The sequence below is a fragment of the Enoplosus armatus genome, chromosome 5 (assembly GCF_043641665.1).
Source record: "Enoplosus armatus isolate fEnoArm2 chromosome 5, fEnoArm2.hap1, whole genome shotgun sequence".
Classification (NCBI taxonomy): Eukaryota; Metazoa; Chordata; class Actinopteri; order Centrarchiformes; family Enoplosidae; genus Enoplosus; species Enoplosus armatus.
Window position 1 is genome coordinate 26270608 of NC_092184.1, and position 17712 is coordinate 26288319.

At 42.3% G+C, this 17712-nt stretch overlaps 1 protein-coding gene across 1 annotated transcript in view; it reads right to left on the bottom strand.

Moving 5' to 3' along the window:
* Positions 1-17290, bottom strand: part of LOC139284888 (latent-transforming growth factor beta-binding protein 4) — a 49416-nt gene extending 32126 nt beyond the window's left edge. Inside the window, exons 1-6 of the mRNA XM_070905239.1 lie at positions 17076-17290; positions 11621-11691; positions 6244-6675; positions 5670-6198; positions 3389-3612; positions 274-501 (exon numbers count right to left, since the gene is read on the bottom strand). Coding sequence (XP_070761340.1) covers positions 274-501; positions 3389-3612; positions 5670-6198; positions 6244-6675; positions 11621-11691; positions 17076-17290 — 1699 coding nt within the window. The remainder of the gene's footprint in view (positions 1-273; positions 502-3388; positions 3613-5669; positions 6199-6243; positions 6676-11620; positions 11692-17075) is intronic.
* Between the last annotated feature and the right edge of the window lie 422 nt (positions 17291-17712).

Genomic DNA, 17712 nt, shown 5'->3' on the forward strand with positions numbered 1-17712 from the left:
AGTTAATCCTGACTACACATTCAGTGACTGATAAATGAAGATATCAGTCTGTCATTTGATTAATGAGCTGCTGTACTGAGTTACCGTAGCTGCCTGCAGTCTTCTGTTCATGAAGCATTCGGTTTTGAACGTCGCCTGCTGCTGCACTGCGTTGCATTTTCTGACTTGTTCTTTCAGACTCGTAGATTTAAGCTGGCACTGTCAATCATCACAATAGGTCTGGCTACAGGAAGAGACGCTGGATGGTAAGTGGAAGTTAAAAGTTGAACTTACAGACTCTGAAGCCCGGTCCGTGGGAGCTGTCTCTCCTTCCTCCTCCTCCTCCTCCTCCTCCTCCCCCCTCAGTGCTGCTGTACAGCGTGGTCACGTTGCCTCGCTCGCAGTAGTTGACACATCGCTCCTGGCTGCAGCGCACCTTGCAGATGGTTGGCGTGAACATCACCTGGATTCTCTCCGCTCTTCCTCCTCCTCCTCCTCCTCCTGTTGCTGTCTGTCCATCAGCTGGCAGAGGAGAGATGAAGACGACGAAGATGACGAAGACGGACGACAGAAAACAGCAGAGTCGAGGCTGCAGCATTTCGAGGGTTGCAGTCAGAGTTTCTGAGTGTGTTGCATCGTCCAAACTCCCAAACCTCTCCCCTCTAACTCTACCTCGCTCGTCCCTCTCTCTCTCTCTTTCTTCCTCTGTGGTGGAGTGAAAACGAGCCTCGCAGGAAAAAAGGAGGGAAGGAAGGAAGAAGAAAACGAGCAGACGCTTCCCCCTCTCTCCAAACTCTGTTTTTCCCTAAACACTCCTGTGTGAGCGAGCGGGCGAGCAACAGTGTGTCTGAGCAGAGAGAGAGAGAGAGAGAGAGAGAGAGAGAGAGAGAGAGGTAGAGAGATAATTGAAAGCAGTGTGCAGGACTGGGCTGGGCTCCAAACAAAATGTTTAGCAGGGATCTGGTCCATCAGTCCACAGAGAGAGAGAGAGTATTAGTCAGTGAATCTCTCTCTCCCCTTCACTCCTTCCTTTTATTGGCCCTCTCCTTGGTATGAACACAGAGCTTGTATCTCTGCACACAGTTTCATAACATTAGAGGATGTCAGGCTGATGATGCAACCCTGGTTTGGGTTTCAGGGGCCGACATTCACAAAACACCTAGAAGCTAAAAGTAGCTCCTGATTCAGAGTTAGAAGAAACGTCTGAAACTGATGTTTATGAACACTGACATATATGATGAACTTATGGTTAATATGCTTATTTCCACCTCCAGCAGTCACACAGCAACATGGTCCCCCATGTGGAGTCGTGTTTGTGTCTCCTGATGAATGAAGTCCAGTATCCTCTCTCTGTTAGCTCTGTTTCTGGTCTCCTCCACCTCCTGAGGGAAACATCTGGCTCTGTAGCTGCTAAAGGCTGCACTATGTTCAGCAGATAGACCAGGAGCCGAGACTGAACCAGGACAGATAGACCAGGAGCCGAGAGTGAACCAGGACAGATAGACCAGGAGCCGAGAGTGACTATAAAGACTCAGCTGATGATTCAGAGAGTCCAACACAACGTCACGTTTTCATATTGTCGTTTCATACAAAAACCACATGCCAACTGTTAACTGTCTCTCTGACTCAGGACGTCAGCAGCAGCGCTTGCAGCAGTTCAGCATATTTGATGAAGTTGATGTTCCTGCATGACTCTTGTCATTTTGGGGTTGTATGCACATGGTTGAAATGCACTTTGGATAAAAGCGTCAGCTAAATAAATGCAATGTGTCACATTTTGAAAGACGGAGATAAATGCTGTTAAACAACCTTCTGATTCGTATGTAATGACGACACATGAGAGACGCAAACTGGGGCTGGATGGAAACAAATCATATAACAGTGCCTGAAGTGGTCCTTGTTTTCCTATGGGACCCCAGACTCCCCTCAGGGGCCCCAGCGGTGCAGAGGGCCGCGAGGTGTTTTGGGGGAATAGAGGCTGGTTGTTGCTGCTGCTGTTTGTCTATGAGCTCATGTCCTGACTGACGACAGACACACAGAGAGTCAGTGTGAAGCCTGAACAACTACAAGCAGAAACACTGAGCGCATTATTACAGCATCACCATTACACACTCCACCTGCAAACCAACACATTTGTTTCTTAATGCTCCGCTTCAGTCGCTAACGTTGAAGACCACAAAGCAGGCCAGAAACCTTCCTGTAGTCCTGGACTCAGGCCCAAAAAAATCTGCTGACTATCACCTTTAAAATATATCAGGAATTAAAGGACTTAAGTCTGAGCAGGTCTTTACAGTCCTCCAAGACCAGGAGAGATCACATCAGTCCAGGTCTCAGATCTCACCACTGGCTTCCTGTTTGTCAAATAAATGTTTGGTTTAGTCCAAACTAAACCTGGTTTTTATGCTCCACAGATCTGAAACAAACTCCCAGAAAACTGGAGATGTGCGCCAACTCTCAAAGCACGTTGTATTGTCTTGTTGTTGACAGGTGCTACACAAATAAATACAGAATAAATAAATCTCAGAAATTATTCATAACCCATCTATCGGTCCCTAAATTTCATCCATTCTTCGCTCAACGTTGTGGTAAAGCAGACTGTTCTGCAGTCAGTTCCCTCCACAGCTGGACAATAACAGGAACTGTTTACAGGCCTAATCACAGTGATCAAGGCTGAACTACGAGACCGTATTAGCACTCACCTTATCTGAAGCTCACACACAGTGAAAAACAGGCATTCCAGCTCCATAAAATCACCATCAGCCTGCTTTTTCCAACAATGTATGGCTGACAGACGTGTGTGTGAACACTTTATCTCTCAGCACCACCACACCAGCTTCACACTAGTTATTATACAAAATAATGACCCATGTGTCGTGGTATGTGTGCTAAATACACAGTAAGCTCATGTTAACATGTTCAAACATGAGACAGCTTGATTATAACGTCTGCTCTGATATCGTTAACCCCTCCACCGCCAGATAAACATTAAACACAGTAAATCATGGAGGAATGTTGAATGAATACTCAGCGATGATGAAAATCAAATTACTTGTATGTACTTATCTCTCATCATTTTGAAGAAATACGTTAAATTTTTTTTAAATAATACACACATTCATTTGGATGAATTGTAATAACTTTATAACTTTGGTGACTTTTCATCTAGCGCCATCATCAGGTCAACATTTCAATGTGTCCAATACTTTGGTTTATGACCATGTTAGCATGCTAACATGCTAAACTAAAACGGTAAACATCAGCATGATAGCTGTCACTGTGAGCATGTTAGCATGCTGCTGTTAGCGCGCTGCATCACTGTGCCTAAATACAGTCTCAGCGTTTATTTTAGCTTTTGAAATAGTTTCATTTTAAAGTTATAAACATTTTAAGCTGCAGCTGATAAACTGACCTGAGGGGACAGAGACGTGGACGGTGTACTGGCCCTTCTGAGTGTGCAAAGTCTTCCCGCTGGTTTTTACTGAGGATGATGATGTTGATGAGGAGTTAGAAGAAGAGGTCACAGTGAGAAGTTTCTTCCTCTCCTTCTCAATGTGCTTCATCAGCAGGGCGGCCATCTTGTCTCCTCTTCCTCCCTGTGTCTTCCTCAGCAGCACTGCCTGGGCCTCCCTCAGACTGCCACATACAAAAACACACAGCATATAAACAGAAATACATCATATACACAAAATATACACAAAAATACATCACACACACGGAGTACACACAGAAATGTATTATACAGAAACAAGCCTGTAGCTCTTTACGGACAAAACAAAACTGACGTAACATTTCTGCACTGAATCATATAGAAAACTGAAATAAATGGGTTAAACAGTGTCCTGCTAGCTTACAGTAAGCTAACTAAGCTAGATTACCTAAAGTAGCCGAGCGCTAATTCAAAGGCCGCATTAGACATTAGTTTGTGGGGTTACAGATTATGTTAAAAATGCCCAATCTTTAGCTTTAGCCTCAGTCTGTTAGCATGATCATCACCTGACCTGTTAGCTTTAGCCTCAGTCTGTTAGCATGACCATGACCTGACCTGTTAGCTTTAGCCTCAGTCTGTTGTCATATCATCAGTGTTTTCAAACAACTCTAACGTTAGCTTGACTAGCTAGCTGCTTTTGTCTGTCTTGTTTGAAATCAAGGACCCATTGTTTCATAAATACGTTAGTTACGTAGCTAGTTAGTTACGTTAGTTTACTGTTCGCGTTGTGGATAATTGTCTTTGACTTCACCGTGTTAAAAACAATGCAGGACAATAATCAGGACAAACAGCAGTTTGTATAATATATATAATAACGTATATAAAGTAAAATACAATGAATTCTGACAGTAAATCTTGCACTGTTAGCATTGTGAGCTCAATGTGCACACACAATATATTTGGTTGCTGTCGCCGTTTGACCATGAATTTATCGACTGGTATGAAAGTTGGTTGGAATGTTCTAAAATGGAGAGAGTAATGTGGGAGGGTTATTTTTCTCCAGACTGTTTCTGAGAACCAGTTCTGTCAGAAAGAATGATTTAAAATGGCCGTAAATAGTCTGATGAAAAGCAGCCCAGACCTGCTGCAGCTCAGGGAACAAACAACACAGATTAATCTGAAGTCCAGAACTGATAATACTCACTCAGAGACGCCCGCCAGTCTGATGCACGTTTATCTATCTCAACTCAAAAGTCACAGCTGCTGCTTTGTTAAGAGACAGTCGATTTTTATGAGTTGCACAATGCCGAGGTGGACAGTGCAGATAGTTCAAAATAATACATCAGTTTTATATTTCCAGAAGATAGACATAGAATTAACCCAAATACCTGTCCATTATATAATATTTAACACCTTCAGAACAGCGGTCAGTCTTGTTAAAACACCTCCTGGGTTTTCCAAAGATCATAAAACACCTGGATGTTCACGTTTACACCAGATACTGCAGCCTGTTGGAAGAAACTACACTACCCAGAATCCCTCCAGAATCAGCTCCCTGTGGTCAGTTTTCCCACAGTCTGTCCTGACCCTGGCACTGACTTCTGACCTCTACGACCTTTGACCTTTGACCTCTGACTCTGGGTTATGTTGATTGTTGACACTGAGGAGACTCTGAGGGGAATCTGGTTTCACACGCTGACAGAAAACTAAACTCATTTTGGACATTTTACCGTCTGTTGGCCTTTTCAGACACGGATTACATAACATTGCTCTTAAAGTGACGGCTTTTTGTCATTCGGACACGACAGGACATTTACGAAGAGTCGCGAGATGAGTTTTGCTGCAAAACATATACCACGGTGTTTGTTGTTAATTATTTTCTACTGTACAGTATCTACAGTGTGTATTATCAGGCGAAGAGCTCCACCTGCTGCCTCAACAGAAAACTGCACATACTTTTACTTGAGTAACATGTTTAATGCATGATTGATTTTTAAATGTTACGTAAATGTAGAAAAAGTAATTTTACAGCGTGTTATTAGTACTTCTACTTCAGTAAAGGATGTGAATACTTCCTCCACCACTGATTATAAACTTATTATGTTTTTATGTAAAATCTTAATCTGAAAAGAAATTAAAGATGTAAAATAAATGTAGTGTAGTAGAGGATGGAAATGCAGTATAGAACGCAGTACAAGTACCTGACCAGTATTGTTATTGGAGAGTGAGAAATGAAAGATGGAGGACGGAGGAGTCATCTTACCTCAGCGACTGCTTCTTTGCTCCTGCCATCTTCACCTCCTTCTTCTTTCCTCCCGTCAGCTCTGGATGAGACTCTACATGAAGTCTGTACTCAACTTTAGACCCAGAATTAGACTCCAAATGTTGTCCTTTCTCTACTTGAGGCCTCGAGTTCCACTCCAGATTTGGGATTTTGGAGGTTGTTAATCTTTCCGCTGTCTTAGACTCTGAATCAGACGGTCGGATTAATCTTTTATCTTCTGTCTTAGAACTTTGTTTTAAATCTAGCGATGCCTTTTCCTCAGCCTCAGTCAGTCCCTCCTGAGTCTGAGACCCTGGAGCTTCCTTTGGTCCTGAATCAGTTTCTTCTGTTTTAAAACCTGTTAGGTTAGCTGTGAGCTCTGCCCCCCCCTTTGTGTCTTCAGTGTTTCCTGTCCGAGGCCGGAGGGGCTTAAACTCAGGTGTTTCCGTCCTCTCGGCTCTCCGTCCCACCTGTGGACTTTTTGGGGAGGCTTTGCTCTGGTCCTGCATTAGGAACACCTTGGAAACACCTCCTTTGTCCTCAGTTTTGGCTACGATGTCTCCGGTTTTAACGCCAACATCTCCAAACTTATCGAGACCGGGGATCTTGGCATCCTCCCCTTTGTTGTGGGTTTCGGCTTGAGTAGAAGATGGATTCAGGTCTGAAGCTCCTGTTTCAGGTTTGCTGCTGGTCTTTGTTACTGTAGCAGCTCTGGTGGAGGCAGGTGGTGTTAACAGGGCTGCAGGACCAGAGCGAGCCGTGAGGACTTTCATCCTTCTGATAACACGGCTTCGCACAGGTTTGGTGGCCGGTCCTGGTCCTGGGGGTCTATTGGGGGGTTTGAAGTGGGCTGAGGTTCGGAGTGGGACGCTGGTGGGATGGATGGAGGTCAGCGGCCGTTTGGACAGAGAAAATTCACAGCGGTAACCATGGAAACCTCGACGACACACACAGCGGTTAGACTGCCGGCACGTTGCGTCGTTATGGCAACGGGGAAGACATCTGGCTACAGGAGGAGAGGAGACAAGGAGAGGAGAGGAGACAAGAAGAGGAGAGAGGGGAGAGGAGAGAAGAGGAGAAGAGGAGAGAGGAGAGAGGAGAGAGGAGAGGAGACAAGGAGAGGAGAGAGGAGAGGAGAGGAGACAAGAAGAGGAGAGAGGGGAGAGGAGAGAAGAGGAGAAGAGGAGAGAGGAGAGAGGAGAGGAGACAAGGAGAGGAGAGAGGAGAGGAGAGGAGACAAGAAGAGGAGAGAGGAGAGAGAAGAGAGGAGAGAAGAGGAGAAGAGGAGAGAGGAGAGAGGAGAGGAGAGGAGACAAGAAGAGGAGAGAGGAGGAGAAGAGGAGAGAGGAGAGGAGACAAGGAGAGGAGAGGAGACAAGAAGAGGAGAGAGGGGAGAGGAGAGAGGAGAGAAGAGGAGAAGAGGAGAAGAGGAGAGAGGAGAGAGGAGAGGAGACAAGAAGAGGAGAGAGGGGAGAGGAGAGAGGAGAGAAGAGGAGAAGAGGAGAAGAGGAGAAGAGGAGAGAGGAGAGAGGAGAGAGAGGAGAGAGGAGAGAGGAGAGAGGACACAAGGAGAGGAGACAAGAAGAGGAGAGAGGGGAGAGAAGAGAGGAGAGAGGAGAGAGGAGAGAGGACACAAGGAGAGGAGAGAGGGGAGAGGAGAGAGGAGAGGACACAAGGAGAGGCATGAAATGTTTAACAGCCCAAACCCACCAATCAAAGAGCTTTTCAGTCTAAAACATAAGACAGTGTTAACTAGCACGTTTAGATGAACACAGCATCTCCCTGGTTCCCTCCGCTAAAAGCCAACAGGATTTTTCTATTGGATTTTGGATTATTGCAGAAAATAAACTCTGTAAACAAAAGTTTATGATATTGACACGTTTTGTTCAGCGAGATAATCTTCACTAATGAACTTTTATGATTTTTGAAGTGTAAATGGAATCAGCAGAAGAACAAAGCTAACGTTAGTCTGTAAACCAACTACACCACGGTCGCATTACTTCAACGTCACCACTGAGCTTCACTCTTATATAGACAGATAGATATAGATATATAGACAGGTAGATATAGATATATAGACAGACAGATATAGATATATAGACAGATAGATATATAGATATATAGACAGGTAGATATAGATATATAGACAGATAGATATAGATATATAGACAGATAGATATATAGATATATAGACAGGTAGATATAGATATATAGACAGATAGATATAGATATATAGACATTTAGATATAGATATATAGACAGATAGATATAGATATATAGACAGATAGATATATAGATATATAGACAGGTAGATATAGATATATAGACAGGTAGATATAGATATATAGACAGATAGATATAGATATATAGACATTTAGATATAGATATATAGACATTTAGATATAGATATATAGACAGATAGATATAGATATATAGACAGATAGATATATAGATATATAGACAGGTAGATATAGATATATAGACAGATAGATATAGATATATAGACATTTAGATATAGATATATAGACATTTAGATATAGATATATAGACAGATAGATATAGATATATAGACAGATAGATATATAGATATATAGACAGGTAGATATAGATATATAGACAGATAGATATAGATATATAGACAGGTAGATATAGATATATAGACAGACAGATATAGATATATAGACAGATAGATATAGATATATAGACAGATAGATATATAGATATATAGACAGATAGATATATAGATATATAGACAGGTAGATATAGATATATAGACAGATAGATATAGATATATAGACAGATAGATATATAGATATATAGACAGATAGATATATAGATATATAGACAGGTAGATATAGATATATAGACATTTAGATATAGATATATAGACAGATAGATATAGATATATAGACAGATAGATATAGATATATAGACAGATAGATATATAGATATATAGACAGGTAGATATAGATATATAGACAGATAGATATAGATATATAGACAGGTAGATATAGATATATAGACAGATAGATATATAGATATATAGACAGGTAGATATAGATATATAGACAGATAGATATAGATATATAGACAGATAGATATAGATATATAGACAGATAGATATATAGATATATAGACAGGTAGATATAGATATATAGACAGATAGATATAGATATATAGACAGGTAGATATAGATATATAGACAGACAGATATAGATATATAGACAGATAGATATAGATATATAGACAGATAGATATATAGATATATAGACAGGTAGATATAGATATATAGACAGATAGATATAGATATATAGACATTTAGATATAGATATATAGACAGGTAGATATAAATATATAGACAGATAGATATATAGACAGGTAGATATAGATATATAGACAGGTAGATATAGATATATAGACAGGTAGATATAGATATATAGACAGACAGATTTATGGTAACATGCTAACTAATCTAGGCTAACATTAGCCTTGCTTTGAGCAGCATCGGCTTGAAAGGGGTCAAAGGTCATTCACGGCTGAAGGGGGACACCAGAGACCATCTCCCAACAACATACAACCACCACCTGCAAACTGTCTGTAGAGGAAGACGATGCAGTTAAGAGCTACAGAAGCAAGTAAGTGGACATTGAGTGAAGACGACGTTCTGTCTTCAGCAGGAAATAAGGACTGATCTGCATTTCTATTGCGCAACCTTTTCAAACATGCAACGCTTGGACAAAAACGCAGCGAGACAGGGAGACAGACAGGTCCAGTGTCTGTCTGTCTGTCCTCTATACAACTGTGTACTGTTGTTTGTTTGTAGTGTGTGTGTGTGTGTGTGTGTGTGTGTGTGTGTGTGTGTGTGTGTGTGTGTTTTCTTCTGTCAGGACAATGTGACCAAACAGTAAAGCTTTACTCTGTGGGCTCTGAGCCCACTGGGACTTAGGTGTGTGTTAGTGTTTATATGCATGTGTGTGAGTGTATATAAGTGTGTGTGTGTGAGTGTGTGTGTGTGTGTGTGTGTGTGTGTGTGCGAGTGTGTAAGCCTCCACACAGAGAGGGTAAATCTGTTTCCATTCACAAGTTTCTGCTCTCTGCAGGATGTTCACAGCCGAGCTGTTTAATCCCGACCTGAAAGAAACCATTTGGATCAGTGTGTGTGTATGTGTGTGTGTGTGTGTGTGTGTGTGTGTGTGTGTTTCATTTAACTCTTTTCTATTATTCTACAGTAACTGAGCCACTTCCTGTCACTCAGCAGGCTTCAGCATGTTGGGAAATCCTCCAGATATCAGTCTCATGTTCAGCACAAAGCTGGAGTCAGGACGTGGTTAGCCTAGCTTAGCATTGGTCTCCAATTGTTCACTAAACTCCTACCCTGAAGAGTGGTTGTCCAATCGCAGCTTAGGAACCTTAACAAGTCACAATTTGGGGAGTCTCTCGGACACGTGGCTGTTTCTTTTGTTGTTCACTTTCGTTTTCGTCTCTGCCTCCTGACCTACAGTTACCCATAACACCCCTCTCTGCGTAGGTTCACGAGCACGTTGACAGGGATCTCTGGAGAACCTTTTGTGCAATGTTCATTCAGATGAACAGCTGCCATCTTGTAGTCCAGTATCCACTTTTTATAAGACGTCCATCATGTTTCTGAATGCAGCCAAAACGTCAACAAGGTAGAATAAAATCTCTGAGGCTAAACACACAGAAACAGAAATGTGTGTGTGTGTGTGTGCTTCACTCTCTGCATGTGGATTGTATAAAGTCCACATTCACACTTTAGATTTAACTGTAGAGTTCAGAATCACTGTAAATCCCTTAAGTGGCATCGATGCGGTCATAAATCCAGCCCTGCAGATGGACTCAGGAGTCCACCGTAACGTCCCACTTTGAACTGAGTCGTAAAGCAGCGAGACGTGACGCAGCATCAGCCTGCTGTGGTGAATAATCAGTCACATCTGTAGTGATTCACACGTTACACGACTCGCTGCTTCATGCTCAGTTCATCAGGTCAAACTGAAAGCTCTTCACATGTGCAAAGACACATTCGTATGTTGTTTAACTTGTTTTAAAGACATTTAGCAACTATTTCTTTTGAACATCAGTAATAACAAACACAGCTTCTCATTAATGGTGACATGATAGTAAATCAAATATGTTCTGGTTTTGGACTTTTAAGCAGTTTCAGGTCACTTTTGTCACTTTAATTGTTAGTTGCAGCTCTTTTCATTCTCTTCTTTTGTTGACGGTTTTTCTTCTTTGCTGCTCTTGTGTTTGTTTCTGTCTGGTGACAAAGCCGAGAATCGGCAGGTTTGGTTTGCACAGCTCTACAAATATCATCCTCTGACACAATCAGCGACGCGGCGTCAGAGTCTGAAGCTCTCTGATTGGACGTTTCTTAAAGCAATGCACTCTGGGACTCGTAGTTGACTTCTCTCCTAAAGTTGTCATTTTATCTTTTTCAATAAAAGCACAATGTATTGAATAACAGTTTTATTTGGTGATCAATAAAAATCATTAAAAGTAATTACATTCGCTGCTTATCCATCCGTTTGTGAATGCTTTTTTATTTTAGACCTTATTCAAAAAGTAAAAGAACTTACAAACGAAAAAGATCCTGTTGTGTGTGAAATCAGAAAGCCGACGTTTCTGTGGTCCAGATGAGTTTTATCGAGGGCCGACAGCAGTTTCCTGTTTAGTATCTGCAGCTGGAGTTTTACTACAACATGACGGCTGAAACTGAATCAACGATGAAAATACAGATCTGCTGACAATGTGTTCAGATTGAAAAACGAATAAATCATTCTCATCGTTTATATCATTCATCATGATATTAGTTTGAGAATATCACCAGACTTATCCTTTAAAACACCAACCGACCAATCAAAAAGCCTTCATGTCTCAGGCGTTGGAGCCATGATGAAGATATTATATACAACACAGCAGTCTGTACTCACGTTTGGTGCATCGTCTGGTTTTGGGCGACAGAGTCCATCCGACACAACAGCGACCTCCGCAGACATGAGGCCTGCAGAGAGAGAGAGAGATTTTACTATTATTTATTAATAAATGAAGGCAGTGTCAATAAATAATCAGTCAGACCTCTCACAGAAGAGACGGCTCCAGTTTAAATTCATCAGTATTATTTAAGCCTGAAATGAAAAATGAAATGAAATCTACACTTTCTGGTCTTATATATTTATAATTTGGATTTTTTCTTCTTACAACCGGAACAAAAAATGAAAAACAACTCCAGATCGTTTCTCACTGAAAATCAAGTGTGAAAAACAATAATTATACAAAACACTGATCTGGTCTGTTCACACTTTAGTTTGAAGCCGTGCAGGATCAGAATCAGGATCAGGATCAGGCTTATTGTCAAGCATGTTTTCACAAACACATTTGCCTTGGCTGCTTCAGGTACCAGTGAGACATGAAATACAACCTCTGAGCCTGAGATTAGTAGTCGACCCGCTCTACGAGGGGGGGTGACATGCAGCAGGATCCCCCCGCTCTACCTCCTGACCCACAGCCAGTCTGGTCCAGTAGAGTCCAGTTTGAGTAACAGATCCATGAGTTTTAAGATTTAAGTTATCACAGTGCAGTGGTGGAAAGTAACTCAAGTACTGTAGTATCATATGTACTTCTACTTCGGTAAGATTGTGGATGCAGCAGATTTTCAGCCGCCTGTTGACATTTTGGAGATTTTTGTTCTTCTTGTGGTCACATGAAGACAAACTGCTGCGTCTGGAGTTTATGTTTTATCAAAATGTGTTTGCAGCAGACTGTTAGCCCCTCGGCCTTCTGGGAAAAGAAGTCAATTAGCAGATCAACATTGGGTCTGAGCCCCCCCCCCCCCCCCACCAAATGACTTCACAGCTGTGTGTAACAGGAAGTGTGTGTGTGTGTGTGCTAATAAACTTGTTTGAGAAGAGTTACACTACATCAATCCTCTAATCAATAAACTGTATTGATATTTTACTATCTACTGTATTTTGAACTTGTATTAGTACTAATTGCATTTGTTGTATTAGTGTCTGAGACTGCAGATGGAAAGAACTGTCTGGTATAAATCCAGCTCTTCTCTTTGTATGAAAATCGTGACTTTGTACAAATAAATAATAAACTGAACCAACTGAGACCGAACTGAGACCTCCATCAGATCCATCAGAGGTCTAAACTGTCGTGTTTGAGTGTTGAAGGTCGAACCTCATCAGATCTGAGAACAGATTTAAAAGGATTCAATAAGAGAACTTCGTGCTGGATTCAGATTTGATGGATTGAAACAGGAACACAGGACGGAGAGAAGAGGCTGATCTTTAAATGGAGTCTGGACACAACTTCTGTGCAGAGGATTTAATCATTACTCACAGTGAGCTGCTCGTATTGTAGCAGCAGAGGAGGCCCCACCTCACACACACACACACACACACAGTCCTGAAGCTGTATACACACAGACAGTCTGGTCAGGACTCACTCAGAGTCCCAGACCTGTAACTTTATATAATCAAACGCTCTTTATGTTGTCCAGTGTTCATTTAGGCCTCTGGTTTTATTTCATTTATATTGTCCACGTACACTCGTTTTAGTCATATGTTAGCCATTAGATCTTTGTTAGTTTAGTCAACAAAAACTTCAGACATCTGAGTGAAATTATAGTATAATATAATATATACAACAGTTATATTTTCTTTCTGAGACGACAGCCATCTTTGTTGTGTACAGTTACCATGGTTACAGGTGTCATTCTTCTTGAGAGGGTGCTGTTCACCGGTTTATAGCGGTTTGTGAGATATGTCTCCACACCTCATGTGCAGCGGAGGCCATGTTTGTAGTCTGTTGGTAAAGAGCTGAGCTCAGTCTGTGGAAATACTGGATTTAAAAGTTGGTTTTGTCCAACAGTGACACCTGCGTGATGACGAAAAGATCTTTAAAAGATGCAAAAAACTGATAAAAAATATTTTCGTCATATTTTCACCTTTTGGTTTGAGTCGCAGAGAAACGTACGAAGCGCTGAGGTCACACATGGGGCTAGCATTAGCGTTAGCATTAGCATAGCCACCTGTTCTCCCCAGGTGATCTTTCAAAAGCTGACTCACTAAAACACTGTTCACTGAGTTCATAACAAAGTGATTTTTCTTTAATGAACATCTGGAGGAAGATTTGCCTCAGCTGTTTAAAAAGTACTAATACCACACAGTACAAACACTTTGTTACAGTAAAAGTACTAATATCACACAGTACAAATATTCTGTTACAGTAAAGGTCCAACCATCAATTAATTTTCTGTCAGTTGACTAATTAATTAATCGACTAATCGTTTCAGCTGTACTTGATTCATTTACAACTAACCATCATATTTTATGAACTCCTCGGGTTTTAATCTGTAAAGTAACTGAAGCTGTCAGATAAATGTAGTCAAGTCAAAAGTACAATATTTCCCTCTGAGATGTGGTGGAGTGGAAGTACAGTCACTCAAGTAAAGTACAAGTACCTCAAATTTGTACTGAAGTTCAGCATTTGAGTAAATGTACTTAGTTTCAGTCTTGTGTTTAAATCCTCCTCTTGTTCTGAAAGTCACTGTGAGGGAAAATACAAGCGTCAGCAGAAAGTCGTCTGTGTTCGCCTACTCTCTCACATTCTTCTTCTACTTCAAATAAAATGTCCTCCTTTCTTCTTCCTGCAGGGACACTGAGCCGTCTGTCTCATCTCCTGCTTTGTTCTCCCAGAAACCACAAGACTCCTGGTCAGGCTCCTGGTCAGACACCAAGTCAGGAGTCTGACCTGGAGTCTGACCTGGAGTCTGACCTGGAGTCTGACCTGGTGTCTGATCAGGAGGAGGAGGAAAGGAGGACATTTTATTTGAAGTAGAAGAAGAATGTGAGAGAGTAGGCGAACACAGACGACTTTCTGCTGACGCTTGTATTTTCCCTCACAGTGACTTTCAGAACAAGAGGAGGATTTAAACACAAGACTGAAACTAAGTACATTTACTCAAATGCTGAACTTCAGTACAAATTTGAGGTACTTGTACTTTACTTGAGTGACTCTACTCTACTCTACTTCCACTCCACCAGACTCCAGGTCAGACTCCTGGTCAGACACCAGGTCAGACTCCAGGTCAGACTCCAGGTCAGACTCCAGGTCAGACACCAGGTCAGACACCAGGTCAGACTCCAGGTCAGACTCCTGGTCAGACTCCAGGTCAGACTCCAGGTCAGACTCCTGGTCAGACTCCAGGTCAGACTCCAGGTCAGACTCCTGGTCAGACTCCTGGTCAGACTCCTGGTCAGACTCCTGGTCAGACTCCTGGTCAGACTCCAGGTCAGACACCAGGTCAGACACCAGGTCAGACTCCTGGTCAGACTCCTGGTCAGACTCCTGGTCAGACTCCAGGTCAGACACCAGGTCAGACACCAGGTCAGACTCCTGGTCAGACTCCTGGTCAGACTCCTGGTCAGACTCCAGGTCAGACTCCAGGTCAGACTCCAGGTCAGACTACTTTAAGTAATTTATCAAACAAAAAGCTTTCTGGTTCCAGCTTCTTTAATGTGGTGATTTTCTGTTTTCCATCTCAGTAAACTGAACGTCTTGGGTTTTGGGGTCGAAGACGTTTAAGAAAGTTAGTCATTCTCATGTAAATAAGAGTGACTTTTATTTAAAGGCAGTACGTTTATTTAAACGGCAGAGGAAGATGTCAGAAAGTACTTCACAATAAAAGACAGAAAAGCAAAAAAATACAAAGAAAAACATAAAAAGTATTAAATGAAATGAGATCCTAAAAAATAAACAAAGTCTGTTGACTTTGTGCTGCTGCAGCCTTCATGCTGAAATGTTTCAGGTCATATTGTGACTCAGACCAACATGTTCTATCACCGTCAGATTAATGTGGAGGGCTGCAGGTCTGAAATGTCCTCACGAGTTCACTAAACTCCACGAGGCAGTATGAGTGATGAAGGTGCAGTGTGGACACACCAACACTTTTAACATGCGTCTGAGGGACTTTTAAACTTCTACAATCCCCTGAGCAGAGCTGGTCCTCACATTGATACCAAAAACAAGACCAGAGACCAGAGAGAGAGAGCGTGTGTGTGTGTGTGTGTGTGTGTGTTTTAGTCTAACAGCACTTTGAAGTCAAGGACTCTTTCCTCTTTTCACACACTCATACAAACCCACATCTTACCTCTTTAAACCTGCTGTGTTTACACACACACACACACACACACACACACACACACACATATAAACCCAGTCAGTCAGTTCACAGGGTTTAGGATTAGTGTGTGTGTGTGTTGACTTTGCATCCATCACTTGACCGTCAGTCAGACTTGCACTTGAGGCTGGTTACACACACACACACACACACACACACACACAGTATTTCACACATTCCTGAGGTGTCTGCAGCCCGGCACACCTGACAGATGCCGATTGCTCGGATGCTTTATGGTTACACTCAGTCTACAGGTGGAGAGAACCACCCACCAGAGTGGCTGCAGACTGGTGTTACATGAAGGGGGTTTTAACTGAGACCAGTTTCCACCACCTGGATCTGCACCTGGATCACCTTCACTGCAGAGCTGCAGCAGTAGAATAAGAGCAACACCTGCTGTTCAGGTGTGTACATGCCTGACAAGACTACAGCCACACTGTCTGTCTGTCAGTCTGTCTGTTCTCTCTCAGTCAGTCAGTCAGTCAGTCAGTCTGTCTGTCTGTCCTCTGTCTGTCAGTCTGTCTATCTGTCTGTCCTCTGTCTGACAGTCAGTCAGTCTGTCTGTTCTCTCTCTGTCTGTCAGTCAGTCTGTCTGTCCTCTGTCTGTCTGTCTGTCAGTCAGTCAGTCTGTCTGTCTGTCCTCTGTCTGTCAGTCAGTCAGTCTATCTGTCCTCTGTCTGTCTGTCAGTCAGTCAGTCTGTCTGTCTGTCCTCTGTCTGTCAGTCAGTCAGTCTATCTGTCCTCTGTCTGTCTGTCAGTCAGTCTGTCTATCCTCTGTCTGTTGTCTGTCTGTGTAAATATGAATAAATGAATGATGATGTTTTAAGGTACATTGACGACCACCTGGTTGGAGTATAATGGATTAAAATGTGATTTTAGAAAACAAAGTTGTACTTTTTAAACATTTTAGAACTTAAACGTGTTGTTTGGTCTTAAAGAATGAATCTGTCCCACTAAACCTGAAAGACCTGACTGAGGGAGAAAAGGGGGTTTAAACTTAAGAAACACTCAAACTCAGCCAGGTCTCTAAACTTTACATGGGAGTGTTTGTTATAATAATTGCCATCCAACTTGTTTCACTGAGTGCCACCAGGGTCCTGTCTCTTGTCTCTGATTTAATAACTAAATGAACACAGAGGTTAAACGTACAGAACACTAAAGCAGATGTAGATATAAGCCTCGGTGTTTCTGCTGCTCACCCGTTCAGAGCCGCTCTCCTGCCGCCGGGCTTCCCCCCGGCTCCCCTCACTGCCGCCGGCTCACTGGCGTCCAGCCGCGGCGGTGTCGGTCTTCCGGTGCTCAGCCTCCTCCACCCGGGCTGCACGCCTCCCTCGTCCCGGCCAGGAGGATGCTGAGCTGCGGTGTGAAGAGTTAAAATCCAGCTCGTCCAAACGCACCAGAGATTCAGCCGCATGTCGGATTTAAGGAGCCGACAGAAAGTTAGAAGATTAATATTTTAATAAAGTTTATATTCAAATCACAACAGAGGAAAAGTTATTGCGTGTGTTTCAGGTTCACTGTGAGTGTCGGACATCTGACTTATCTAAAGTTACCAGATTCACCGACTCTTCGGCCACTAGCTTTATTCTACTGTCAGCCAATAGGAGCCGAGAATAGCAGCTCCTCGGCTCCTATTGGCTGACAGCGGAAGAGCGTCTGAATAGCCAATAGGAGCCCAGGAAGAAGGAAAGGAAGCAAGGAGGGAAGAGAAGGAGGTAGTAAAGCTGTTAAAATTAGAAAGCTGTCAAAACTATTAATATCCGTAAGATTAAAGACACACCTTTATCTATAATATCATTTAACATTCAATTTAATTTATTATGTGTTTTTATGTAA